The following is a 27,385-nucleotide window of genomic DNA, read 5'->3' on the forward strand; positions in this document are numbered from 1 at the left end:
TACCCTGCCTTGCATATTTTTTAAGCCTTTAAAGCATCAAATAATTTTAGACTGAATTCTTCGTAAGAGATTTTAGTCCATGGGCAAAATTTTCTAGAACATTGATAAAATAAAAACGGGAAATTAAGAATATTTCCAAAGTTATGATTAGATAATAGTAAAGGTTTTTAATAGTAAAGGTTTTTTAAAAAGGAGACAATCAGAAATATGTCTTTAAAAGATCTGTTTTTTTAATTCATTTTTAGAAACCCCCTACGTATGAAGTTTGAGGGCTCAGTTCTTCTATCATATCAGTTTTCTGTCTCAGTTCCCTGATTTTTATCTGTGGGTTCTCATTTTGCTACTCAGGATTTTTTTAATGATGTTTGTAATGTTTATTTTTGAAAGAGAGAGAGTGTGTGTGCACGCAAACAGGGGAGGGGCAGGGAGAGAGGGAGACACAGAATCCAAAGCAGGCTCCAGGCTCTGAGCTGTCAGCACAGAGCCCGACAGGGGGCTCAAACCCATGAACTGCGAGATCATGACCTGAACTGAAGTTGGATGCCCAACCGACTGAGCCACCCAGGTGCTCTGCTACTCTGGATTTTTAGCTGTTACTTTTAGGTTGATCCTAAAAATATACCTCCACCCACACCATTGATAAAACTTCCAGACTCTTTAATTCTTTATTTCAGAAGAAAAGAGGTTTATTTCTTCTCTTGTTTTGATGTGAAAATGGTTGTCTGCTTGTGTAAACTTTGTGACTGAAGTAGAGGGCAACTCTTTTTTTCTTGTGATGAATACTAGTCAGAAGAAGTGGGGAGAATGTGATTATATGAATGAATCTGTATTTTTAAAGAAAAAAATTATGTTCTTTGGGATGAAATCTTGTTTATTTTGGTTTGAATTAGCTTAAAGAGACCACTGAATTCTAATATACTTTTTAATAAAGGCATAGCTGAGTAATAATACAAAAAGAAAAGAAGAGGATTTAGTGCACAGGAAATTTTGATTAATTTAGAATTTAGAGCTTGAAATCTGAATGTACCTTTGGAGTGAATCTGAAAGCACAGCGAAGTCTACATTCTGATATCCATTTTCCAGTACAAACTATTCACATAGTTTTCATTTGAAGAAGATCAGAGACAAGTACAAGAATCTTCAAAGGAATGAATCTAGCCCAAGATTTTGTCCTTGATTGCACCTTTTTTTTTTTTTTTCTTTACCTTTTGCCTCCAAAGCATCTTCACTACTCCCAAGGCACCTCCTTGCTTCTGGAACGCCTTCACTGTCCCCCAGAGTCTTCAAACTACGTTTTATATGGGGAACAATTTCAAATTTTATAGATATTTAAAGCAAAAGCCCTCCAACTTCTTCTGCCATTTGTTCCTCTGAGATAGTACCAATTTACTAAGATTTCTTTTGTAATGTCTGTGCCTAACTTGTAGGAAGCTACTTGACAGAGTTATAAGTAAGAAAGGAAACAATGGGTAATAGATGTTTTGTGTGTGTGGTGTTTTTTTTTTTTGTTGTTGTTGTTTGTTTGTTTGTTTGTTTTAAATCGTTGCTGCCTTTTGTCCATATGTTTTAAGGTCTGGGGCCAAAGAAATTTGCTAAAGAAAGTTTTATTGGAACACAGCCATGCCCATTCGTGTATTGTTAGTGGCTGCTTTTGGTCTTCTGCCAGATTTCTGGGGAGTCATAGTAGAGACCAAATGACCTTCAAAACTGAAATGTTTACTGTCTGGACCGTTAATAAAAAACACTTGTCCACCCTTGCTGTTATATGAAGGAGTGAGAGCTAAGCAGGTATCCCCAGCCTTCCCTGCCTGCCCTGGGCCGTCACCACACAGGAAGTCCCCCTCTGACACTGCTAACTTTTCCCCTATAACTCCTCCTTCCTGAAGAAATGCCTGGCACTTTTCTGCAATCCCTATCATAGCAGACAGTTTAGTACGCAGGTTTTATTTCAGAGAGGAAAATCTTTAGGTACAAACACCACATGTTAGGAAACTTTCGTGGTCCTCCCTTGGGCTTTCCTTGTTTCACTCTAAATCCACTTGGCAGTCCTATGTCAGTTCCCTGATCTTTGGGGTAATTAGTTATTACTATCCTTTTTTTTTTTTAAGATTATTTATTTATTTTGAGAGAGAGAGGGAGAGCGAGCGAGCATGAGTGTGAGCAGGGGGAGGGGCAGAGAAAGAGGATAGAGAGAATCCCAAGCAGGTTCTAAGTTTTCAGCCCAGTGCGAGGCTCGATCTCACGAACTATAAGATCATGACCTGAGCTGAAATCAAGAGTGAGACACTTAACCAATGGAGCCACCCAGGTACCCTGATTACTGTCTTTTGAATATTTGTTTGCTTTTACTTCTCATAATGTGCCTGTGATTTGGACAGCAGGTCTATTCCTGTTGGCTTTCTTGCAACAGGCCGGAAGAAATTCTCTGCCAGGCATTTCCTCACTTCTGCACTGAGAACCGGCACCTGGCCACTTGTAGAGCCCCTTTAGCTTTTCTGCATCCTGAATCCCTTCCCTGCATATAATTACAATGTTGCATTATTGTTGAGAATCAGTGCTCATTCTGGTTCAGGCCTTGAGTTACATGATCTCATTTGATTTTCATAGCAACACCATAAAGGTGTCCATTGGTATGATCCATCTTTCACCCCCGAAGAAGGAAACTTGAAATTTAAAAGCTTTCCTTGACTCCTGTAGAAAATGGTAGAACAATCACTTGAACCCAGTTTGACTCCTATCTTATCTTGTAACCATTGTTGTACTGCCTCCTGCAGTTTAAGGTCAGATCAGTTACCATCACTGTGTCCAGCAGATTTCCCCAAATCTGTGCCAACTTTGGAGGACACAGATAGATGCTTGTTGAATGCATCAACTTGATCTTGAAAGAAGTAAGTCTCTAATACCAATCTCTCTTTTCTGACAAAGTTCTTGGCACATTGATGGCACTTAAGAACAGAAACATTTAAGGACAGTATTAGGAAAAGATGTGCTTGTGTTTACTTGTTGAAGGTACAAGGAAAATCTTTGGATTGGTATGAAGTCAATTTCCTATATGAGTCAGTTGGGGCACCTGGCTGACTCAGTTGGAAAATCATGCAACTCTTGATCTTGGGGTTTTGAGTTCGAGCCCCACGTTGGGTAGAGAGATTACTTAAAAACAATTTTTTTGTAATTAAAAAAAAAAAGAATCAGTTGCTTTGTCACATAGGCTATGATCCTAATGCCTCCATGTTTGTCATATGGACTTCCTGTACCGTTTGATGACTGCCACTGTAAAATGTACCTTTCTATTAAAAAATAGTGAATGCCTTAGATTTTATTAGCATTTTTTTCTTTCACCTAAAGTATTTTGTTAAACCACTTTTTAGTCATATGTTTTAAAAAACAGATAAGAAAATTCATCAAAGTTTAAAACGTGTAGGTAGAGAAAGAACATGTAAAAGTTGTTGTGGAATACTGAGCACAGCAAATTTGGGGGTTATGGTTGCCTCAGATCTATCATCTTTCCTATGGCAGTGGTCATCTCTGAGCTCTTTTATAAATACTTCTGTGACACCATCCCTACTCTGTAGGAGCTTAGAAACTGAGATGCAGTGGCTACACACATCACACAGGGTATGCATTCTACACTAGGGAAGAAGAGTTGCCTTTTCCAAGAAGATGTCATCGCATCAAAACTAAAAAGCATTGAATTTCTGGTTACCTTGGATGAGAGATATTTGTATTCTCCATCATCTTCATCAGCGAGCGTGTTTTTTATTAGATACTGATTATTCCTTTTGAAAATGCCTTTCAGAACACACTCTCCTGAGTATGGATTACTTTTCTCTGCTATCATGAACAATAGCATTATTTTGGGATCTTTAAAATGCATTGTTTACAACCTGACACCTGTTGCTTTGGTGACATGGTCTGTTTGGTTTCTGTGGAATTAAACTGTCCGCAAACCGTAGTGGTACAGAGACAAGTAGAGGGATTTCTTTTTGAGGTGTTGAGAGATTCCATTCCCCAAAAGCAACCCTATCCTCTCCCACAGCTGCCCTTGTACCATAAGTCTGACAACAGCAAAAGACAATGCCAAGATCCACCCCTATCTTACGATTCTAAGGCATCAAAATTTCCTTTCCAACCAGCAACAATAGCAACAACAACTACACAAAGCACACTCTCAGAAGATAGGAATTTCATTTTTTTATTTCTTTTCAAACAATACTCCATTACTTTTAGAAGATCGGAGTCAGGCAGCATTGCATCATAGTTAAGAGCACGGACTTTCTCTCAGTGCCTTAATTCTCTCATCTGCCAAATGGTGTTCGTATCTGTAAAACACATAAAATAGTGCCTGACACCCTTTGTGTTTATTATACGTATTGATATGCAGATTTTAATGGGCGAATTTAGGGAGCATTGGACTGGATGTCAGGATATTTGAGTTTTAGTCTTTTTTTTTTTTTTTTTGGTAATTAATTATCCATATCCTTGTCAAGAGGGTCCAGCGAATAGAAATTAATCAGTACGTATTTACCTGTCTGTGGTCTCTAACACAAGGAGGCTGAACCAGCTAACATTAAGTTCTCCTCAAAGTCTAATATCCTTTAATTTTGTGTTGCTTAATGCCAAATGATACGTTGTTAGCAGTTTCCTATTAGTTTTATTTTGTCTCATTGTCTCAACCCTCAGTTTGTTCTCAGTAAGAGGCAGATTCTTAAGCAACTGAATCGCCCTGGTGCCCCAAAGTATGCTGAGTTCTAAGAGAATGACCCACGTGAAGACAAATGTGAGATGAACCAGTCACACCCATAAGGACTCAGTCTTGTGGGCTCTGGGAAAGCTTCATGGAAGACATGGTAAAAGAGGCACGTGAAGAGGGCTAGCAGAAAAGATAATGCTGCTTTCTAGGAATTTGGACTAATTCAGTGTACGTGTCAGACAAGGGTGGGCTTGGGATAGATAGGCATAGAAATTGACCTGAGACTCTGGGAAGGGATAAGGCTGGTGGGATTTGGAAGAGCTTTGCAAATCCTTTACCCTTGATTATAATCAGATTACACCCACTGATGTGCAGTTTATGAGCCCCAGCATAGTGACAGGAAGTGCTCACAAGGAGATATGGTTGATATCTCAGAAATTCGCTTCTTAGACAATTTGGTGCTTTAAAAAAAAATGACTTGAGTTCTTCTTCTTCTTCCTCTCTTCCTATTATCTGTAAAATATAGCCATGTACACTAGAGTTGTTGGCAAGGCAAAATTTTCTTTCAGCTTCTCTGGGTGAATGGCATATTCACTTTCACACTTTTGCATAAATCTGAGGAAGGTTGTTTTATAATATTTCCCAATTCCAGATTTAGGTCTTGCGAGCAAAAGTATTTAGTAATTGATGAAATCCTACAGTGTCTCTCCCTTTTGTTCTCAGAAGGGTGAACAACGTGATCTATGGTTTTAAAACTATATTACATGTAATTCTTACAGTGTTATAAAGTACACGTGATTATTCCTCCTATATATTTTAGTAATCCGACAGGAGTAAAGGTAAAGTAACTAGTTAAGTCCACACAGCTAGTAAAGGCAGAGCTAATTTGGACCTTCATCCGCCATTTCTTTTCTTCCCCTTCTCTCTCCTCCTCTGCTTTCACTCATGTATTTTTGAGATGTCTTCCTAAACCCTATGCAAGGTAGTATGTTATGGACATGCAATGGGCATACAGCAATTTCTTTCACCTTTACTTTGAGATGAGCATGCCCAGTGCCCCATGTTTAGTCACTGATTGTGAAACTTATGTTATAAAGGAATGTCCATGTTTACGGAGTTGGTAGAAGCTGAGGTAGGCTATGTTTTGTTTAACCTGGGAAAAAAATCAAGGCTGAAGAATTTCCCCCCATTTGACAGAACTGTTTTCTTGTGGATCTATTTTTTATTTAATTCAACAGGTCAATACAATCTTGTGGTTGGCTGTATCGTACAGAGAGGTGGTGGATACCCACTGTGGGTTCAGTGGCCCATCCAGTATGGCTCGCCGGAAGATGAAACCAGAGCGTGTCTATAGTCAGTCTATAGTCAGTCGACGTTGCTCAGGGTTTATGAGCCTACCTGCTTATGGGCTTCTTCTGATCTTTTTTTTTTTTTTTTTCCCTTAAGAACAAACCGTCATCTCTTCTCAAGTGGGAGGTAGGCCTGAGCTTCAAGGTGAAAATGCAGTAGTCTGTGCCTGAATATACTAGTATGGCTCTTGTGTACTATGTTTGTGATTATTGGAATTTAATCCTATAGAATCTGAAGAGCCAAATATCAAAAGACCTTTCCTCTGCCCGCTTATTTTCCACCTCATTTTTTAAGAGGATAGAGGGGCAGCAAAAAGGCAAAGAACGTGGGGCTTTGGCATAACCCTATATATGAAATTGCTTTGATAAGAGCTGGGCATGACTGTTAACTGGATGTGACACCCTCTCCTCCGGCCTCAGTAGGCCACAGCCTCCATTTCACAGGTGATCTGCCATCCCTTTGGGAATCTGACATGGCCATTCCTTGTAATACCTTTGGGCATCCTCTTTTAGAACTTGAGGCAGGTTCTCAAAATACCATCAGTGATCTAGAGATCTTTGAAATTTGAAGGTAAATTTAAAATTTAATACTGAGCACATATCATTTGCCATCATGTCTTGCGATAAGGAAGCAGTCAGATGTTTTGAGTGAATACGGATGAAATGTAATTTGACGCCCCCCCCCCCCCCCCCCTTATAGCTTGTAAAGTGACTTTAGTGGCATTTCTAAAGGGAGCTTCAAAAAGTATTCAGAGCAATCCTTTGGGAACAGGTATAATGTCTCTGGGCAACTTTGAAGTCTAACTTGGGATTCTTTGAAAAAATTTAAAAAGTGTGTACATTGATGTACAGATATGTAATAAATTATTATTCCATATTATATAATCCTACTTATAGCTAATATTTCAATTTCAGGTGGAAGGGGCAGAAAATAGGAAAAAGGAAGCATTAAAAACAAGAAAGAAAAGAAAAGGAGAGAAAGGAAAGGTGTATTGCTGTATGGAAAAACTTTTACTATTACACACCAGAGGGTTTTCCTTCATTTTTGAATGTTTTTGGTCATTTAAAACAAAAATACTATGGATTATTGGCTGCATGTTTTTAATGCTCTGTAATTGTGTACTAAGGCAAATCCCATTATTTTAACATTACTTAATACTGGAAAACAATTGGATAAACCCCACTTGGAGCGCCCTGTGGGTCATCTCAAGCCATTTGGTTCTGTTAATAAAATTAAAACAATTGGGGGAAATATACAGATGCTTTCAAAGTGGCTTTACAATTATGATGTCTGTATGTATGAAAAAGAGGATAACTCTTAGGAACTGCATGAAGCCAAATGCATCATTACTGTGTTTGAGTGATGTGGGTTGGGAGTAAGGATTTGACATATATTTTTATTTTGAGATGCCATGCTAATTTACATCATTCAGCCCTTTCACTGCCAAACTGTAAAAGTCCATTAAGTGACTGAAAGGAATATACAAATTATCCACTGGCACTCCAGGCTGGAGTTTTACATACACCCTGTTATTCTATCCGCCAGCTAGCTGCAAGATTCTATTAAGCAGTAAGTGAGAAAATTATATTGCCTACAAACTAATTGTACAAAAGACTCTGAAATAAGTAATCAGAGCCCAGGACTTTCTGAAAAGCTGCCAGGAGATATTATAAATTGCTCTATCATTCTTGTCAGCCTGGTTTAAAAACCCAAAGCTTCCGTGTTGATTTGGTTCCCTCTGCAACAGAGCTCACTTCCCCAGCTATTGACAAAACTGGGAAAATTCCAGTCGTGTCCTCAGTCGGTGCCCAATTCAGTCCCCGGTGCCATCTAACAAATGTGTCCCAGAAAATAGCAAGCTATAATCCAAGAAAACTCCGTGTCTGAAATGAGAATCCTAGCTTGTGAACAATAACTTCTGCCTCCTCCCGAATGACTGTCCTGTGTTAACATTCCAGGTACCCACAGTTGCTATTGGAAATATTTTTACCTGCCTTCCACTTTTCGCGAATCGAAGGAAAACAAGTGCCCCGTAGAGGTCACGTGGTCTACTGGGAGTAATGTCTTTGAGCCATTACCAAAATAGATGTAGCATTATTACCCAGGTGCTTGGGGCAGCACATTTTTAGGATAAAAATGCCTTTAAAAAAATTACTGCATTGAAAAAGCACCAGGGAAGGTATTTCAAGGACAGAATCTGTGTAGACTCCAACACGGATCAAAGACTTTGTTGGGTGGGTGATCATAGCCAACAACGACGAACTGAAACTCAATGGGAGGGCTTTGAAATTAGAGAGGTATCCCTCCAGCACATAAGTTCTTTAGAATAATGTTGATTTGTTTTTCAAGATATAAACTGGTGTTACTTCGTGAAATCAAGGTTATCACTCATATATGTGAAGGCTAATTTATTGAAATTTGGCTGAGGGATACCTGATTCATCATAAACAATTTCTGTACACTTAAGCTGAAAATATATCATTTGTGCAAACACTCAGGACCACTATATTTTCTATCCATTCACAGTGAAATTTTTACAAAAATGTTTTGTTGCCTATAGCTTTGGGAAGATACTTCTACCACAGCGTAGTTAGGTATTCATTTTTCACAGCACAGTTTGGTCATTCACTCCTAGGCTGAGAATTCGTTGACTTCTTAGGCATGATCTCTGCATTTGTGGGAGCGCGTGTGTTTGCACATGCATGCTAATACTGAATCCAGAACCATTGCCCCCTACACCAAACTGTACTGTTATTTGCTTACAAGTCTTATCTCCTCTGTAAGACTGTGGACTTCTCAAGAGCAGGAACTACCTCTTTCTGTTCCAGCCCATCACATGATACAAAATGGCAGGCTCATTGATGAGCATCAAGGATCCAAGAATGAATAAGACAGATCTTCTCCCTCAAAGTTCATCCTAAGGCACTATTAAAAATTTCTCTTCCTTTACATTTCTTTTTGTCATCAAGGAACTATGGAATGTAATGGTTAGAAAGGAAACTAGAGTACTTCTTTATATATGACGTAAAATTCTCACGTGGTAATTTTATAATTTTCCTTCTGTTTTTTGAAGAAATTTAAAAATCTTTACACAATCATCCTTAGAAGGGTCATAAATCACAGATTTAGCTACTCTTGTTGAATCACTCCTAAATATTTTCTCCAATGTGTCCAGTAAGTACTATGACAAGATAAAAGTTAACCCTTTTAGCGTCATCTGTCTGTATTTTCATGTTTTATTTTCCTTTCATTCTTATTCTATTCATATCAAGATGCTCTTTTATTTCCTTTAAAGCCTCTTACAGTTCTTTTTTTTCTTTTCACACTTTGTTCCCTAGCAGCCTTTGTATATTTTTGGTTTTCCCCTCAATGATCTCTTCCTGTTTTGCCTTGCATTTCATTTTTCTCAAAGCCACTTTTCAAGGTTTTAAAAAATTAACTAGGTTTCTGAATACTGTTTTTTGGTTCGTGGAATGATTTTCCTAGTGTTCTTTAAATTTTTTTTTTAATGTTTATTTATTTTTGAGAGAAAGAGACAGAGAGAGACAGAGCTGGGGAGGAACAGAGAGAGAGGGAGACACAGAATCCGAAACAGGCTCCAGGCTCTGAGCTGTCAGCACAGGGCCCGACGCGGGGCTCAAACTCACAAACCGCAAGATCATGACCTGAGCCGAAGCCGGACGCTCCACCGACTGAGACACCCCGGCGCCCCAGATTTTCTTAGTGTTCTTAACATTGCCTCCTGATGAGATGTCTAGCTCTTGACCTTGTGGGCATTACTACATTACAGCACCATAATTAGTGTTCAAAGCAATGACCTTGAGGAATCAAGAAAATATAAGCTTTCTAAGCATATTATTTTACTTATTTACTACTTTTTGGTGGAAGATTCTTTCTGCTGTGTAAGAAATGGTCCTTGCCTCCAGGATCTTACCATCTAATGGGTAATATGCATGCAAAAAAGGTATGACAAAATATGGCATGTCTGTAGGTGATGAGAGTACGTGAAAAGATATGAGAACCAAAAAGTCATTTTCTGCTATGATGGTCTGAGAGGTTTTCATGAAAGATTTGAATGGAATTTGAGTTGAACATTGTGACTTGGAAGTAATTTTAAGAAGAAAAGAGGGGCAAAGATAGATCATTCTCAGAGGGAAGTCTGAAGGACACAGGAAAAGAATAAATTGAAATGGCTGCATCAGAAAGTTCACATAAGGTAATAATTGTAATATTGCTGGAGAAGTAGACAGGAGTTTTATTGGAGTGGGGATTTTGTTTGCTAATCTAATATTTTATATTTAATTCAAGAGGCCATAGAAATCTAGTGATTTTTTTTAATTTTTTAAAAATTAAAACAGAATTTTTTTTAACGTTTATTTATTTTTGAGACAGAGAGAGACAGAGCATGAACGGGGTAGGGTTAGAGAAAGGGAGACACAGAATCTGAAACAGGCCCCGGGCTCTGAGCTGTCAGCACAGAGACCGACGCGGGGCTCGAACTCACAGACTGTGAGATCATGACCCGAGCTGAAGTTGGACGCTCAACCCACTGAGCCACCCAGGCGCCCCTAGTGATTTTTTTTAATTAGGGTACCGACGTACCCAAAGAAGTCCTAGGAAGAGGTATGCAGCATGGATTACAGGGGGAGAGCATGGAGGCAAAATGCCCAGTTAGGAGATCACACCCACAGTCCACATGTGAGCTCACACGTGCCTGACTTAGGTTCCTGTCAGAAGTGTGTTATTGTGGAGGATGAGGATAGAATTTTCAGATGAAGAGGAACTGGTTGGAAATGAAAGATGATTTTTTTGTGGGGGCGGGGAGGGGAATGGTGGGTCACCCTGGTAGAAGTTCCCAGCATTGAGTTCAAAGTGTGGGTCATGCTTTGATATTGGAAAGTGAACAAAGGTAGGACTTGATACTGAATCTTTAGGCAAAAACAGGGCAAGAAATGCTGTTTGGAAACCATTTTTCCTCCCTAATAGTTATTGTTCAGCTCTTTCTAAGAAAGCAAAGACAGAGTTTCTTTTTAATAAGTATAGGAAGAGGTATGTAGAGTGGAAGAATCTGGTAGTAGAATACTAATTAATCCCTAGGAAATTACTAGCAATACTCCCTGGATGCAAAAGAAATTTCCAGTGATGGTTAAGGGAGCACAGCAGTGAAAAATGGTTCATCTAAAGTTCAGATCCTAATTCCTTTTATTCTCAGCCATGACCCAGCCAGTCTGGTTCCTTTGACTTATCCTCAGTTTCCTGGGTATTAGTAATATCTCTGAAGATGATGGTGTGCGCCTTTGTTGATGCGATTAATATTACTCTTATTATTGAATCTCTTATGTTAAAAAGTAGTTGCTTTTATTACTATAAATGCCCTGAGTTAGAATGCTAATTTAGTCAAACAGTTTTGATAGGCTTATCTCCAGTTATAGTACACAGCTTTTTAAAAAATTTTTTTAGTCATGCATACTTAACCAATTTTCAGTAGTTATAAGTGGTTAGGTGTTACTTCCTGTTGAATTAGCAGTTGCTGAGTAGTTGAGTCTTTGTACAATCCTGCAATCCACTAATGTGATATTTAATGAGGAGACATCAGTCTGGAGAAAGGTAGTCAATATAAATCAGTGTTTACAAAGTGTGATTAACTCTGAAATATTTCATCAATGCTGTGGTCCCAGGCAGACTGTATGCTAATTACTAGAATCTGCGCATGTTTCAGGGGACTTGGATGGACCCTGAGTATTGCAAACACGGAGCAGCAAAATTGCAATTATGCTCGGACCGTCTCTGATGACAATTTATGCATTTGGTGTGATGACCTCCCCCTTCCCAAGAGGGCAATAAACAGAATGCATTTTCATTAAGATACTAATGCACTTAATCACAAGGGGAAAGGGTTAGGAAGCAAGGAAAGACCTTCAAGCACTATGTGACAGAGCTGATACGGGAGAGAGGCTTTATTTTAAAGGCAGCTTCTTTGCAAAGCTGTAGGCAGCCCCAGAGCACATCCCACATGCTGTCATTGGCATTAATTGAAAAAATTTCAAGTTAAAGTTTGGATCTTCTTCTGGCTACATATTTATCACTTCCAGGGTGTAAGTACGACCACAAATAATGTCAACTCTGATATTAACAGTGTAGTTTCGTAGCAGTTTATTTTTATTTATGACACTTTCATGGAGCTTGAGTGTTTGGAATTCATTAATGCAGATAATGTAACAAACATGATGATGATGATGATGGTCATCATCATCCTCTTCCTCCTCCTCTTCCTCCTCCTTTTCAATAAACATTTATGAAGCAGAGAACCATGTTGTGAGGCCTCGTAAGAGCCAAGTCATTTCGGTCCCTGCCCTCTAGGAGCTTATTGTAAGGCCCCAGGTTAGCCTGCTGATAATTTTTCACAGTGGGGTTTGTGCTGTTTAGTGTCAGAAAGACGATAAGCCTGATGCATTGGAGCATTCGTAACCAAAGGAAATCCAGAACTGATGATACGAGAATATGATTTTGACGTTTGTGCTTTTACGGAAATAATCTAGTTTGAAAATTCATTTCGATCCTAAGATTCTGAAAGACTGATGTTTTACACGGGTAGACTGAGCATAGTGTTTTAAAGGCTAACCTTAAACTTAAGCTTTTGAGATCCTTTACCATTTATCTTCCAGTTATTCAGTGCATCTCAAGTGGTTGCTACCGAGCAGACAGCTTCGTGACATTTATGACATCTTCATGAATCTCCTGTGACTTTTTTTGAGGGGAGGGGCAGGATGAATGCGTAGACGTTGCCTTTGGGATGCTCACATTTTGGGGGTCTTGCAAATCTAACCGCTTTCCTTCAAACTCTGTGTTTTAGGTAATATAGAATATAGCTGCCCCGCCACGAATGAATGTGAAATCACAAAGCGCAGACGTAAATCCTGCCAGGCTTGCCGCTTCATGAAGTGTTTAAAAGTGGGCATGCTGAAAGAAGGTAAGGCACGTTGTTAGAAGCCCCGCGCTTCAGGGTGGGAATGGGGGAAGGGGTGTGTGCAGGGGATTACAGAAATGCTACAGAAATCACGAAAAGAGGGGGTCACAGTAAGCACCCTGAATCTGATGACAGAATACTTGTTCACGCCTGAGTTTTCTGATGAGTCCTGGCTGACGGCTTGACATCGACAGGAGGGGACAAGGTGGGAAACGTCACGTGTGCAGCTAAGCCCACCAGGTATGCTTGGTAGTTCTGGTTCTTTTTGCCTTTACAATTTGCAGGAGGTGAAGGTCGAAGGACACCAAGAGGCTAGTCGTTGTCTTTTTGTGTTTCTTCTCTTTTCTAAGTTTGCAGAGAGATTTTTCCTTCCGTCGTTAATTGAGATATAGTTGGCAAATAAAAACTATATATTTAAAGTGTATGACTTGATGTTTTGATGTGCATGTGTACTGTGAAATAATCGCCAGAGTCAAGCCAATCAACATAGCCATCATTTCATATTGTTACCACTTAAAAAAATTTTTTTTAACGTTTACTTATTTTTGAGACAGAGAGAGACAGAGCATGAACGGGGGAGGGGCAGAGAGAGAGGGAGACACAGAATCGGAAACAGGCTCCAGGCTCTTAGCAGTCAGCACAGAGCCTGACGCGGGACTCGAACTCACGGACCGCGAGATCATGACCTGAGCCGGAGTTGGCCGCTTAACCGACTGAGCCACCCAGGCGCCCCACCACTTTTTTAAGAAAATTAATTTTAGGTGTAAAACACTCTTTCTTTTTTTCCAGTCTTCTCTTTTGGACTTATGTTCTTATGACCTTTACTAGACCACTAAGAACTAACCCCTCATTTGACTAGGAACAGAGAAGACTCTCCAATTCTTCTTCTCATCTTGACTCTCCTCTTCCTCTGGGGGGGGCGGGTGGGGAAAGCTATAAACAAAGGGTGTATAATTGTATAATTAAAGCCTTATGAAAAGGTGACACAAAATGTGTTGTCAAGTAAAAAAATAAAATAAAATAAAGCACAAATCCCCTAGTAGTAGGATTCACCGTCTATATATTTTTATATACAAATATATATTTATATTAAATAAAAATTATAAAAAGTTTATCTTAATAATTCATATGAAAATATCTGGAGAGAGAGAAAGGAGAAAGAATGGTAGAAGGGAGATATGCTTTGTGGTAGGGTGCACATGGGGAAGTAGAAGGAGGGACAAATAAAGATTGGGGACAGTGTGGCACTGTAAATCCAGTGAGGAGGGGTATTTTCCCTTTTCACCGTATAGCCTTTGGCACTATTAGGATTTTTCACAGTTGGTATATTTTATATTTATAATGCCCTTGCTAAATATTTATTAAGTTTCTCCAGAGTGCCAGGCATCATTCTAGACTGCAGTGGTGCAACAGTGAGCAAGTCGGGTATGATTGCTCTTGCTAGAGAAAACTTAAGTGGAAATGCCAATGGGACGGTTTTGACCAGGAAAAACATAAATAAAAGCCCAACCATAATGACACTACGCACAGGACAAAGAATCTCCCTTTTAGTTAGGACGATGGTGATAGCTCACTTCTTTTGAGGTTGAAAGCTTTATCTTAGCAATTGCCTTAAATCCTGTAAAAGAGTGACAAACAAAACCTACTTCACAGTAAATGGTGAGTAATTGGTGGTCGACTTTTGGTCTTTATGTTGCCGCTTAGTTGAGCCGTAGAGACTCGCACTAAACTTCCGCTCATTCAAAAGGGGTAAATTAAGAGTCGGGAGTGGAGGAATCATTTTCAAAGAGCAAATCCATGTATTTAAAGTGCTATAAAAATAATATATCAATTAGCGCTTTGAATTGCTGTGTCCTAGATGTGGCTTTTATTTTCAAAAACTAAAGTACATGGAGATATGTCTCCATTTCCAGGTTGGTAGCATTTTTTGACTGGTTTCATTTTACTGCCATGATTTACTCAACTCTGCGCTTCCAGGTTTATGGAGGAAGTAAAAAAAAATAATAATAAAATTTCCTCTAAATAATGTCCCACGTTGTGGTTTTGAAGCAGGAGCAGTTTTGAAGGGTGGTTAGAGTGACGAGGAAGTGTGAACTGGGTTTAATTAAACATTGTTGGTGAAAAGAAATGGGACAGTGCTTATCTGTAATTCACACCTCTTCAGTTGCCCTTATCAAGCCTTTAGAGGGTCTGTTTTCAAGGGAATTGCTGCTGTTGCTGATATACTTAAATAATAATTTATTTTCCTTTACTTCCTTATGCCCACTTCGATGGGAAAATACCAGTTCTCTAAGCCCCTCCCCCCAAAAGGATGGCTATGAGTAAACATGGAATATTCCTCTTCTTTTGTACTTAAAAATGCAGTGAAATATTGTATTACACCCTGCATATAAATGCACAATTATGTTTGGCCATCTCCTTGGCTCAAGACTGGCCTCCTCAGCCTGGAGAGAATGATACTGTCTTAAATGTATCTTTATGGATGGAGAGGGATTTCAGTCCCGTGCAGTATGTCAGAGATCATGATGTAGTAAATCTATTCAAATGTAAACCTGTTCAATTCAATTACCAGTCCATAATAAAATTTGCTGCTACAACCCCCGTGTTGACCACAGCAGTCCATACAGGCTGATGGCACAGCAGGTCTGGAAATTGACAGACAAAATCTATTTAAACAAAAAACAACATTAGTTCTAGAATCTGAAATGAAATCAGATTTCAACAGCTTTGATGGGAACCTTCTTTCCTTTACCGGGTATTTTTATGCAACCAGCCAAATACATCTTAGATAAAGTGCTGCCTGAGGGAAATAAAGAAGTTTTCATTAAAAAGGTGGTTTAGAGAAAAATGAAACTTTCACTCTCTTAAACACAATGATACCCGGGTTTATTCACTGGTATTTCTGCTAATGATTCAGGGTGCAATGGGAAGTGACAGCTTAGAGTGTAAACAACCCCACTTGCGTCACGGTTGTGCGCAATTAAATTCTTATAAGATACGCCTTCTCCTTAGCCAGCACCAGAATTATGTCTGAATGAACTACTTGATTTTGACGTTAGAATTTTTGAGTCAAAAAGTTGTTATTGTCTGAAACAAAGAATTTGTTGTGTGGAGCAAATAACAAAGTGTCACAACATAAGAACAAAACAAAACCCCACACTTCAAGAAGTACAGTTAAAAAAATGAAAGTTTGTTCAAATCCAAATGGTTGTGCCATTCCACATCCTGAAAAATCCCCTTTTTTTTTCTGGGCTCTAGTTGGCTAGTAAGCCTCACGAATGATGGGCCAGCATTACTTTGTCAGCATTATACCATACTGTATGTCAGAGAAGACCCATCTATTACAAGATATCTGGTCCCAACATTCCCTTTTCATTTTTTTTCAGGTATTGCTTATTTGAAGGAAAAAAACAAGAACTAATCAAAGTGCACCTATAAATCTGGTCAAGATTTATTTTTATTTTGATCTCTCTCCTTGGTTATTTAAAGGCTATTGTAGGACACGCTGGTTCAGTTTACTCTCTGTCAGTGGCCAACAGAGACATTTTATGAAAGCAATAATTATTTTATTTAGGTATAACATTCACTGATCGAAGGATTAAAGGGCTTTTTGCTGTTTATTGGTATGATGGGTTTCACCTTGGCGACTCAAGTATTTTTCTTGGACTCTTGCACACGAGAGCAAGGCACCCACAGTCCTACACAGCGTGATATTCCCCAGCCAGGCCAGCGTGCATGACAAAGTATAGATGAATCACAGAAGCATGGAGGGCCAGTTTAGCTATTTCATGCCAAAAGAGTGTATTTCACTTTGCCTTAAAAAAAAAAAAAAAAAGATACTTAAGCCTTTCTAATCTTCTATTTCTTTCTTTTTTTTTTAATTTTCTTAAAATGTTTTTATTTTTGAGACAGAGCGAGACAGAGCATGAGTGGGGGAGGGGCAGAAAGCGTGGGAGACACAGAATCCAAAGCAGGCTCCAGGCTCCGAGCTGTCAGCACAGAGCCCGATGCGGGGCTCGAACTCACGAGCCGAGAGATCATGGACCTAGATTCATTGCCTGGCTCTGCCACCTCCTGGACCTGAACAAGTTGCACAACCTCTAAGACCTACTGCAGCCTATTTACTTGTGAGCATGGGACTGAAGACAGAACTTACCTTGCTTATGAGGTTTTTGTAAACCCAAGAGAGCTAATTTAGACACAGGGTATGTGGTTGGGGGGTGACGCCATGAGCTAGAATCTGGATATATTATACTGACCTCCTGGACTACTACAAATTCATATAAATTTTGTTATTTTTCGGCGATGTCAATGATCTTAGGGGTCCTTTCTGACTTTTTATAGACATACAATAGGTGAAAATTGGTTCCAAAATTTCATAAGGAAATTTAGTTTTTAATATTTACCCTTAGGTCAAGCAAAGCAAGACAACAGCATAAAAAGGAAAAAAGGGACTTCAACCCAAGCAGTTTTCACCACCAACAACATAGGTAAAGTGGTTGAGATGAAGAAAGGAGGGCTCATTCCTCTATCAGAGAAAATGGACAAATAACCCATATTTTAAAATGTGCATGAAGAAATAGAAGAATTCCTTTAATGTACTCCTAGGTACATTAAATTTTACTAAGGGAATTTTGATAACAGAGCATCGTGGAAAAAATTCAGAGGATAGAAATAAGTTTTAGAACACCTCCATAAATATTAACCGAACTTCTCTCTCGTGTCTGGCAAAATACCACGCTTTAGCTTTTAATTGTGATTTTTCCACTACCTAGCATGGTGATTTTGGGGAAGTCCATTCAGCTCTGTGTCTGTTTCCATATGCCCAGGGGAGCAGTTAGACTGCATTCTTTCTCATCCCTTCTATTCTGATATTAGTTGTATTTAGAAAATGATATAATGGGGGCACCTGAGTGGCTCCATTGGTTAAGGGCCCAACTCCTGATCTCAGCTCAGGTCTTGATCTCAGGGGTGAGTTCAAGCCCCCCATTGGGCTCCACGCTGGGGCTGAAGCCTACTTAAAAAAAGAGAAAAAGAAGTGATACGATGTGCATAGAACACAAAGGTACTTGTAATTATTCTGATGATGACAATATCTGTATAGGACACAAAGGTACTTGTAATTATTCTGATGATGACAATATCTGTGAGTACCAACCCATAGGAACTATGATTTGTAGATCGGCTAGTAAGTGGTGCCCTTTTATAAATTTTGTCTTAACTGGATAATTCTTTGGATGCTGAAATCTTTCTGAAAAAGAGGAAGTATGTTATTTTTGCCACAGTTGATAGCAATGAGAGGGGAAGGAACCATGGAACAATTAATAGATATTTCAATACTTAGGATCTGAAGTCTTGTTTGTGCATTTTTGCCTGTGTTTGAAAAACTTTCCCTCTGTATTTTCTCACAATCCTACCATCTCTTGTCAATATATTGAAGTGCAGTAGAGTTTTATTTCTGTGAGCATCTGAAATCTTCACACAGATTGCCATATTACTACCAGTCAGATTTATTTGAAGTTTGGTTGGTACATTTTTAACATAAAAATATTGACATAAACAGGAGAGGAGAAGAGCAGGTTTATATAATTTTAGATGACTTCTAAATACCTCCTCATGGGGAAAAATGAGTCATTAAAACTAATAACATACTTATATATTTTATGGATAGACACATTTGCTTTCCTTATTTGATTTGACATTTTGAAAGAAAGTTTCTATTGCAGAAGTGCTTAATATTTCCTCTACTTTTTAAAGTCTATAAAATATAAACATCAAGAGTCCAGGTAGGCAGTTTAAAGGATGTGTCTGAATTGTGAGTCTGTGTCTTTAGGATACAGTCAAAGCAGAGGATGGGAATAGGTGTGTTGGAATAAGTCACCGTTCAGTGTGGAAAGGGCACAGGATATTAAGGTTCCATTATCACCTTAAAGCCTCACCCAGCAGGACCCTGAGTATGAGATTCTCATTAATCAGATGAGGAATCCAAGGCTCAGAGAGTTTCAGTGACTTACTCAATGGCCCATTGCAGGTAGAGTAGGAATGGGATGAAAAGTCAGGTACGTCACCTTTCAGGCTCTGTATCTCCATCAAGCTTTGTTGCAGTCTTGGCCAAACGGGGTGTTACTGCTCCAGCCTCGGGTTGATTGCCCACACTCTCGGCACAGTGGGCTGGTACTGGTGCCAGATATCACTCGGGGGTAGGAGAGATGGGGAAGAGTCCTGGTACTCCCAGGAAGTGGCAGAGTTTGTGGGTTCAACAAGGGGTTTGTGCCTAAGGTATAAGTGACATTCATGAAGAGGGGACTTTTCCTTAGGATTCTGATCTCAGGAAACCAAGCTCTTCTCACTTGGGGTTTGATGAGGCCAGGAAGACGCAGATAGTGGTGGGGATCGGTCCAGAAGAGATCTTTACGGAATACCTGAGCAGCTAGAGTGTTGGGTTAATTGTGAGTTGGAAGAAGCATTGTGTACCAGAAGCTGTGGAGGTCACAATGTCACAGCTTAAGACCCCGTGTGGAACAACATGCTTAGGTTCCTGTGTTTTGGTTAGGCTGAGTTAGTGTCTGCCTCTGGATACGAGGTCCCCAGGGAAAGAAGTTAACTTCAAACCATTGGAGGATCTAGAAGTATCTTTTATTTTCATTCCTGGGTGGATCTGAAGGGGGTCCTGTCGTCTATACCCTGCTGAAATATCGGCTTGACAAATCATTGCCAGCCTCTCTAGAATGGAAGGCCCTCATCTTTTGCTCTGACTCACGAATTAATAGGGCTGACCTAATGTTTAGGAAGCCTTTGGGTGGAAGAAACGGTAGTAATTTCTCTTCTTCTCCATTCAAAGATTCTTTCTCCAGAGGCCCTATTAATTCTGAGCTATCTCATCATAATTTGTCGGGTATACTTCCTATTTCCACTTTTCAGTTTAGAGAAGGCATTGTGTGTGTGGGTATGGGTGTGTAGGTGTGGTGTGAGTGTGTACACATATGCATATATAAGAGGACACAAATTATAGTATTCATTTAGTTGCCATGTATTCATTTAGTTGCCATTATATCTCTTCAGTCAGTTGTCTTGAGCCCCCAGGATATAAAGAAAAATTATCCCAGAACTGTTTTGCCACAACCACAGCTTGTGTCTTGATTTATATATGGCAGTGGGAACTCTTGAGAGTCTTCTGGGTTTACCCTATCAGCAGGATAGCAAAGAGCAACTTACTTGTCTAATTACCCTTCTGTTTCATATCCTCCATTTTAATAAAATGTTCATTTAAAGGGTGTAGTGTTTTCGAGGTAGGTTCTCTTTAAAAAATAGAAAGCTACTCAGGTCATTTAGTAACAAGCTGATTTGTTTTTGCTTACTTAAAGAACCTGCTTAGTGCAATTTATCCTAACAAAATATCTTTTGTAAAAACCCTCTGAAGAAGACATTGCCAAGGTGATTTTTTTTTTCCTCAAGTCTAATATCATTATGCTGCCAAGTCGAAAACAGAAATTATTGGTAGGGAAATTTGGGTTCCTACTGCCTTCAAAAAGCAGAACAAAGAAAAGGAGAAAGCTTTAATGGTATTCAAGGAAAATATTTCTGTGTTAGATGACAGTTAATAGAACTGCATTGACCTCACTGGTATTTCTTGCACTCTCTGTTGTAATATTATCCTAAGAAGCTCCCTCATTAATGCAGAGTATTGAACAAAACTCCCAAGTTATAATATAAGCAATAGCGAAGAGCACCTTCTTTGTGAGCTTTGTCCTGACATTAAGCCATTTGGGAATATATTTAAGTGCCACAAAAAGTTATTTCATGTACAGATACTGCATTGCCAGATGGTGATTTTTTTGGTCATGCTTTGTTGATAAGAAACTTGAGCAGTCTGTCTCAAAATTAATAGCAAAGCTTTTGCAGGTAAGAGTAATAACATAATTCTTGAGAGCTTAATATGCATTAGGCTACGTGCTATGTGCTTTAGTTGGATTTTTTTTTTTTTTTTTTTTTTTTTTTTTTGCTGTTCCTCACAGTGACCCTCAGAGGTGGGTATTTCCCCATTTTGCAGAGGAATGAAAGCTTAGAGAGGTAATGTTACTTGCCAAAGTTCTCACATTGCATGATAAGAGACTGGATTTTATGGCAGGCCTTCTGACTCTACTGCCTGGGCTGTGTATTTGTTTAATATAGTTTGTCTTTGTGAACCATAGGAATATTTAAATATATATTTAGTTTGGGATTCTTCAGAGTCTATGGGTGTTAGGAGATACTGAGCTCTTAAATGATTACTTAAGTCAACCGTTAAAAAAAAAAAAATTAGGACTTATTTCATTGCTTTGAGTTCTTCACTTAATGTCCAGAAACAGAATGAACTGTGTTGGAAGGCAGTAAGTTTCCCATCACTGTGAGAGATGTGGAGAACAAGTTCAAGTACCATGTGGGGTTTAGACTAGAATATCTTTTATGGTCACTTCCCACTCTGAGGTTCTTGAGATCCCACCATAAACTTTGGATTAACCTGCCAAACGTTATAAACGGTATGAATAAACATAACAACACTCAAGCTGTTCAATCCCTGGGAACCTGTTTCAGGGGTCTGTGCTTTTGTCAAACGGTGTATGACATCTTACATAAATCCAAGTTGGAGCATAGAGGAACATTTTGGCGTAGGTTTACTTTCTGGCTCCAATTTTTAGAACTTCAGAACCAAAGTCCTTGTAAGTTTTGCCTTTGTAGAAAGAAGTGAATTTGATTTATTGACTTTGAGCACCATCTGCCTCAGTCGTTTTGAGAATATGGCCATAGTGGACCACTGGAGTATTACAATCTTATTCGTTTTATTCATGGGGAAAATTGAAGTACCAACATTTTAAAGATTTGTCCATGATTCTGTATATAATCCATGTGGGTTTTAGGCTGCCACATACTCCCTGTGCGTGTCTGGGTCTCTGGAATATTTATTTATTTATTTATTTTTGAGAAACAACAATTACATTAGAAATGAAGTAGACAGATTCTCTCTTGTGGACTTACCAAACATAGCATCAAGAATCCTTTGAACGGAATAAATCTATCCTTCCTGCCTTTGTGTTAGAAAGGACAGAAAGATTGAAATGGTTAAGAGAAGGTTCTTTTAGCTCATTTCCTCCTGCGTTAACTGGAATACTATTAAAAGTGAATCATTTATTTGACTGTCCACATTTGTCATTTCTGTTTGTGAGGTTGATATAGGAATCCAGCATTTGTCTAATATGCTACCCATTTTTATTCCTTTTAGGTTGTAAAAAATTCCCAGTGGATTTCACCTGGGGTTGGGGGGGAGCAACCTGTTTCCACATTTACTCATATACTGAAAGCACAGTGATGGCACCATGAGCAGTGATAGAAGGGGGAGGGGAGGCCCCCATCAGATAGCACTCTGATGTGGAATTTCTTCCCACTGGCCTCCGAACAACAGATCCCTATTTCTTTCTACCAGTGTGTGTATATGGCATTGATGTTCATGACACTGTGCTTAAATTTAACATAAAGGAATTCTGGTCTACATTTGACAAAGGCCATTTCATTTGGGCACCATTCCTGACTGGTTAGTTACCTTTCTACCGTCTAGTTGAGGCTCTTCAGAGTGCAACCCCGTCTCTATTATCAGTCATCCTACGTGGTTTTGTTCATTCCTATGTCTCCCTCAAATGAAAGTGAGCTCTGGTCCTTTCTTGAGAGATTGTTCTGTAGTTCTGCCTCCCTCTCCCTTAGTAGGTTGTAGAGCCACCAACCAGCTTCCCTAAGGCAAGCTGTCTGCAAAGGAACAAGCCAGCTGGCTTGGCCAAGGTTGATCAATGATGAGAGGCAGGCTGGGTTCCAGGTTCACAAAAGCCACTCAGTGGAGAGTAGGTCAGCGGCTTCCCCAAAGCCAATTAGCTGGCAGAAGTCTGAGGTGCCTGGCGCTAGCCAAATTCCCTGAGCCTGATGGTACTGGTGGGGAGTCCATCCTTGGGCTTCCTGGCAAACCAGACTTAAGTGAATGGCAGATTGTGCTATTTGAGAGCCAGTGTGGCTTTATGGCTACTAGAACAAATATCAGGGACCTGCCACTCCCATTCAGCCTCACCCCGGTAGACGGTCCTCAGGTGCAATGTATTTCAGCTGATTATCTACATCATAAATTTATTTTTACATGACTTCAGCTTTTTGACGTTGACCTGGATAGGAATCGTGCCATTAAAGGAGATTAACATGGAACTGATTTGGGAAGTAGGAAGCATTATAGAGACCTTTAAAAGGAGTGTTAGGATTTCTGCTATTTTAAAGCCCCAATTGTAGCAGCTGCTTCTTTTATAGATAACTGTTGTGATAAGATGAGACCTAGGACAAAACCCAGAGGGAGGGTTTCTTAGCAATTGCCCTTTGATTAACCTATTTCTCCCAAGATCATGTGTATCTAGGATCATAATCGCTTCCCTACTTTTTCTCCATGATTACATGTTTAGCTATCAAGTCTTTTATTTTCTTTTTTAAAATTTATTTATTTATTTTGAGAGAGAGGGAGAGCATGAGTGGGGGAGGAGCAGAGAGAGGGGGGAGAAAAAAATCCCAAGCAGGCTCCGTGCCACCAGCACAGAGCCCAACGTGGGGCTCGATCCCACACACCGTGAGCTCATGAACTGAGCCAAAATCAAGCCTGATCGACTGAGCCACCCAGGTGTCCCTCAAGTTTTTTTTTTTTTTTTTTTAATTTACTTTAATGTTTGTTTCTGAGAGACATAGCACAAGCGAGGCAGGGTGGGGGAGGGCAGGGAAAGAGAGGGAGACACAGAATCCAAAGCAGTCTCCAGGCTCTGAGCTGCCAGTACAGAACCTGATGCGGGGCTCGAACCCACGAACTGTGAGATCATGACATGAGCCGAAGTCGGATGCTTAACCGACTGAACAGCCCGGTGCCCCTCAAGTCTTTTCTACATAGGGTGCCTAATCTTAAGATGCTTAGACTATTTTACTAGAGATTTTAGATACATTGGGGATGTGGAGAACTTAAGGAGTACAACATGTAGGAATGAGATCATTCTGGTTTAACTTAGCATACATTTTTCCTTAGATTTGCACCAATTTTTGGTTCTGTGTGGCAGCTCCAGCCAGCATGTTACCCCCATAGGAAGCCAAGTCCATTTTGCCCCCCACCTCCCTTTTCCTTCTTAGCTGTTTGAGTGTTTTCTTTGAGGCCACCTGAGCCCCTGTTTAGTGGCTTCTCCCTGGACAGTCCAATTAATTTGACCCAACTAAACTTCTCCCTCACACATAACTTTTTGGGCCACACAACTTCCTCCTCTTACCCTACTGTTAATTTTTTTTTTTTAATTCCAAAATTTCTTCTAAAAGCAAAGTGTCTTCACAATTGTAGTGAGTTGCTATTTGGTGATTCCCACGCTGATGACCACCATAATTATCCCCTTCCGATCCCCACCTCCCATGGATTTACCTCTCTGCTCTCCCAGACATTTTTCTCCAGACCTATTAAGTCTTTTTAGTATCAACATTATCATAATCATTAGTATACTTGAAGCCAATTAAATGGCAATTACTCTGACCTTAGCCAGTCTTAGGTTATTATCAATTCATGCATAATTTGGAAATATTTGGAAGGGAGTGGATTCTTGCTTTATGGTCTAAAATGTGTAAATATTTCTCTCTGCTATGTGAGAAATACACTCTGTTCTTTATAACATCTAGCGTTGGGGTCAGGCTATTTCCCCAGCAGCTGCTTTCTAGATCCAAACGATACACAATTGTCAAGCCTATCTTCAAAAGTTTATTCATCCATCTTTTGTCCACTTGTTCAGGAAATGTTTTTTTGAGACATGGATCCATACGACTCTTTTATTAAGTGCTAGGAATTCAAAATGAACACGACAGACGAGTTTCTGCCCTCATGAAGTTTATGATCCATCATACATCTGATTACTTACAATTATATGATTTCTCCCCTTTCTGAATTTCACTATTTACATCCTGTTTCCTACAACTTAGCATTTTAACACCATATTTTCCACAGAGGAAAATAGAATGTAAAGGTAAAAAGCTTGGTCTCTTGGATCAGGTGGAGTCTGTGAGTATTGACTGAGCCTTTGAAATGTCTCTAATGCAAGTGAAGAATTGAATTTTTAATTTTAGTTAGTTTTACTTAAATTAACTAGTCCCCCAAGGCTGGTGACTACCATATTAGAGAGAGCAGAGAATCTGGGTTCAATCCAAAATTTACTACTTACTAGCAGTATTATCTCAAGAAACGTAGTTACTTCACCCTTTTTTTTAAATGTTGATTTATTTGGAGAGAAAAGGAGCATGAGTGGGGGTGGGGGTGGGGGTGGCAGAGAGAGAGGGAGACAGAGAATCCCAAACAGGCTCCACACTGTTAGCACAGAGCCTGATGTGGGGCTTGAACTCACAAACTGTGAGATCATGACCTGAGCCGAAATTAAGAGTTGGATGCCTAACTGACTGAACCACCCATGTGCCCCAATTACTTTACCCTTTTTAAACCTTTTCTGTAAAATGGAGGTTGTAATTATAACAGCATCAGAGGGTTATTTTGAGGTTTAAATTTTTTTTAAATATTTATTTATTTTTTTTGAGAGAGAGAGACAGAGCATGAGCAAAGGAGGGGCAGAGAGAGGGAGACACAGAATCCGAAACAGGCTCCAGGCTCTGAGCTGTCAGCACAGAACCTGACGCAGGGTCTCGAAATCATGAACTGTGAGATCGTGACCTGAGCTGAAGTCGGATGCTTAACTGACTGAGCCACCCAGGTGCCCCATTGAGGTTTAAATGAGGTAATAGATGTAATATTTTTGGCACAGTGCAAACAACAAACACTCAAAAAATATTGTTAGTATTCATTTTTACATTATGTTAGTCACCTAGTATGTCTCATAAGGAAGCATAAACAACTTGAGAACAAGGACTATATTGTTTATATTTTAGTCCTCCATAACACTTAGCATAATAAGCCACATAATAGTTCTCAATAAATCATAGCTACATATTTTTTCTTGTTTTTAAAATGTTTATTTTTGAGAGACAGACAGAGCTCCAGCAGGGGGAGGGCAGAGAGAGAGAGACACAGAATCTGAAGCAGACTCCAGCCTCTGAGCTGTCAGCAGAGAACCCGACACGGGGCTAGAACTCCCCATCCCATCTGTGAGATCGTGACTTGAGCCGAAGTTGGATGCTTAATTGACTGAGCCACTCAGGTGCCCCTCTTTTTTTTTTTTTTTTTTTAAGCCTGCTTTACTAGGCTTTCAGTTACATTACTAAAATTTGAGTACAAAATTTGAGTGCAATTTTGTCATAAATAATGGAAATAATTTGTAAGCTATCATCATATATTAATTACTTCCACATTTTCCTTTATATGTACATGACCTTGACAGCATTATATTTCAGAAGTTGGGTTGTTTTGAATTTATATTGAATACCCTGACAATATAGCAATTGATATATGATGAAGAAAGGAAGGAAGGAAGGCAGGAAGGAAGGCAGCTTGAAGGAAGGCAGGCAGGAAGGAAGGAAGGTTGGTTGAAAGAAAATTGTTTTTCATCTGTCTTTCCAATAGACATTTGATAAATTGGTAAATATAAATGGAAAACTAAGACCGATCTTAAATAACTTGTGCAAATAACTTGCATAAAAGCAGACAAGTAGTGAATTGTACAGCCAGGATTCAGTTTGGATTTCTCAGACTCTGAAACCCATATGCTGTACTGATATTCTTAATGACATTTTTGGTTCTCATCATTAACCTTACCAGTGTCAAGAGGTCACACGCAAGCTCCCGGTGTCTGTTATTACTTCCTTTTGTGAGCAGGGAGACCTTTATTTCAAGGAACGGTTTTGGTTCCAGAGCTGCTACAATTTCAGAATCGTGCCTTTGTTGTAGATTGTCTAAAACAAGGCATCTGTGTCAAAACTGGAACATTTTCTAGTTCCTGCCAATACTGCTCTGTGCCGGATCACATTATTATTTCTTGAAGTTTCTCTGTAGAATATTTCTGCCTTTTTTTAGAAATGGTTTGAATAATGTCGGAGCCACTCCCATTTCTGAACAGCACCCGGTTCCGTGTAGACTGTCCTAGGCTATTTAGAGGAAGAGCCTAGCATCTGTCCCCGAGAGGCAGCCCAGGTCATTGTCTGAGGATTTCATTTTCCGTTTGTAGCAGAAAATTTCATGCTCTGCAGTCAACAGGTCCAAATTTGTGGTCTGTGAAGAAATGTATTTCTCAACGATTCCATGTATGTCTGTAGGTCTCCCCGGAAGTCATTAATTAGGATCTGGAGAGGAATAGTGTGGAAAAATAAAGCTTCACTAATGGGGACAAGGTAGAAGGAACAGAAATTCAATTCAA

General features: G+C 39.4%; 1 protein-coding gene across 22 annotated transcripts in view; it reads left to right on the forward strand.

The window, feature by feature from the left end:
• The window catches only part of ESRRG (estrogen related receptor gamma), a 632,553-nt gene that overhangs the window by 460,890 nt on the left and 144,278 nt on the right, over positions 1–27,385 (forward strand). For all 22 annotated transcript variants that reach the window (XM_086694080.1, XM_086694094.1, XM_086694083.1 and 19 more), the window contains one exon: positions 12,894–13,010. In XM_086694080.1, coding sequence (XP_086550206.1) covers positions 12,894–13,010 — 117 coding nt within the window. The remainder of the gene's footprint in view (positions 1–12,893; positions 13,011–27,385) is intronic.

The sequence above is a fragment of the Puma concolor genome, chromosome E4 (genome assembly GCF_028749965.1).
Source record: "Puma concolor isolate L17-30 chromosome E4, mPumCon1.1.hap2, whole genome shotgun sequence".
In the NCBI taxonomy this organism is placed as follows: Eukaryota; Metazoa; Chordata; class Mammalia; order Carnivora; family Felidae; genus Puma; species Puma concolor.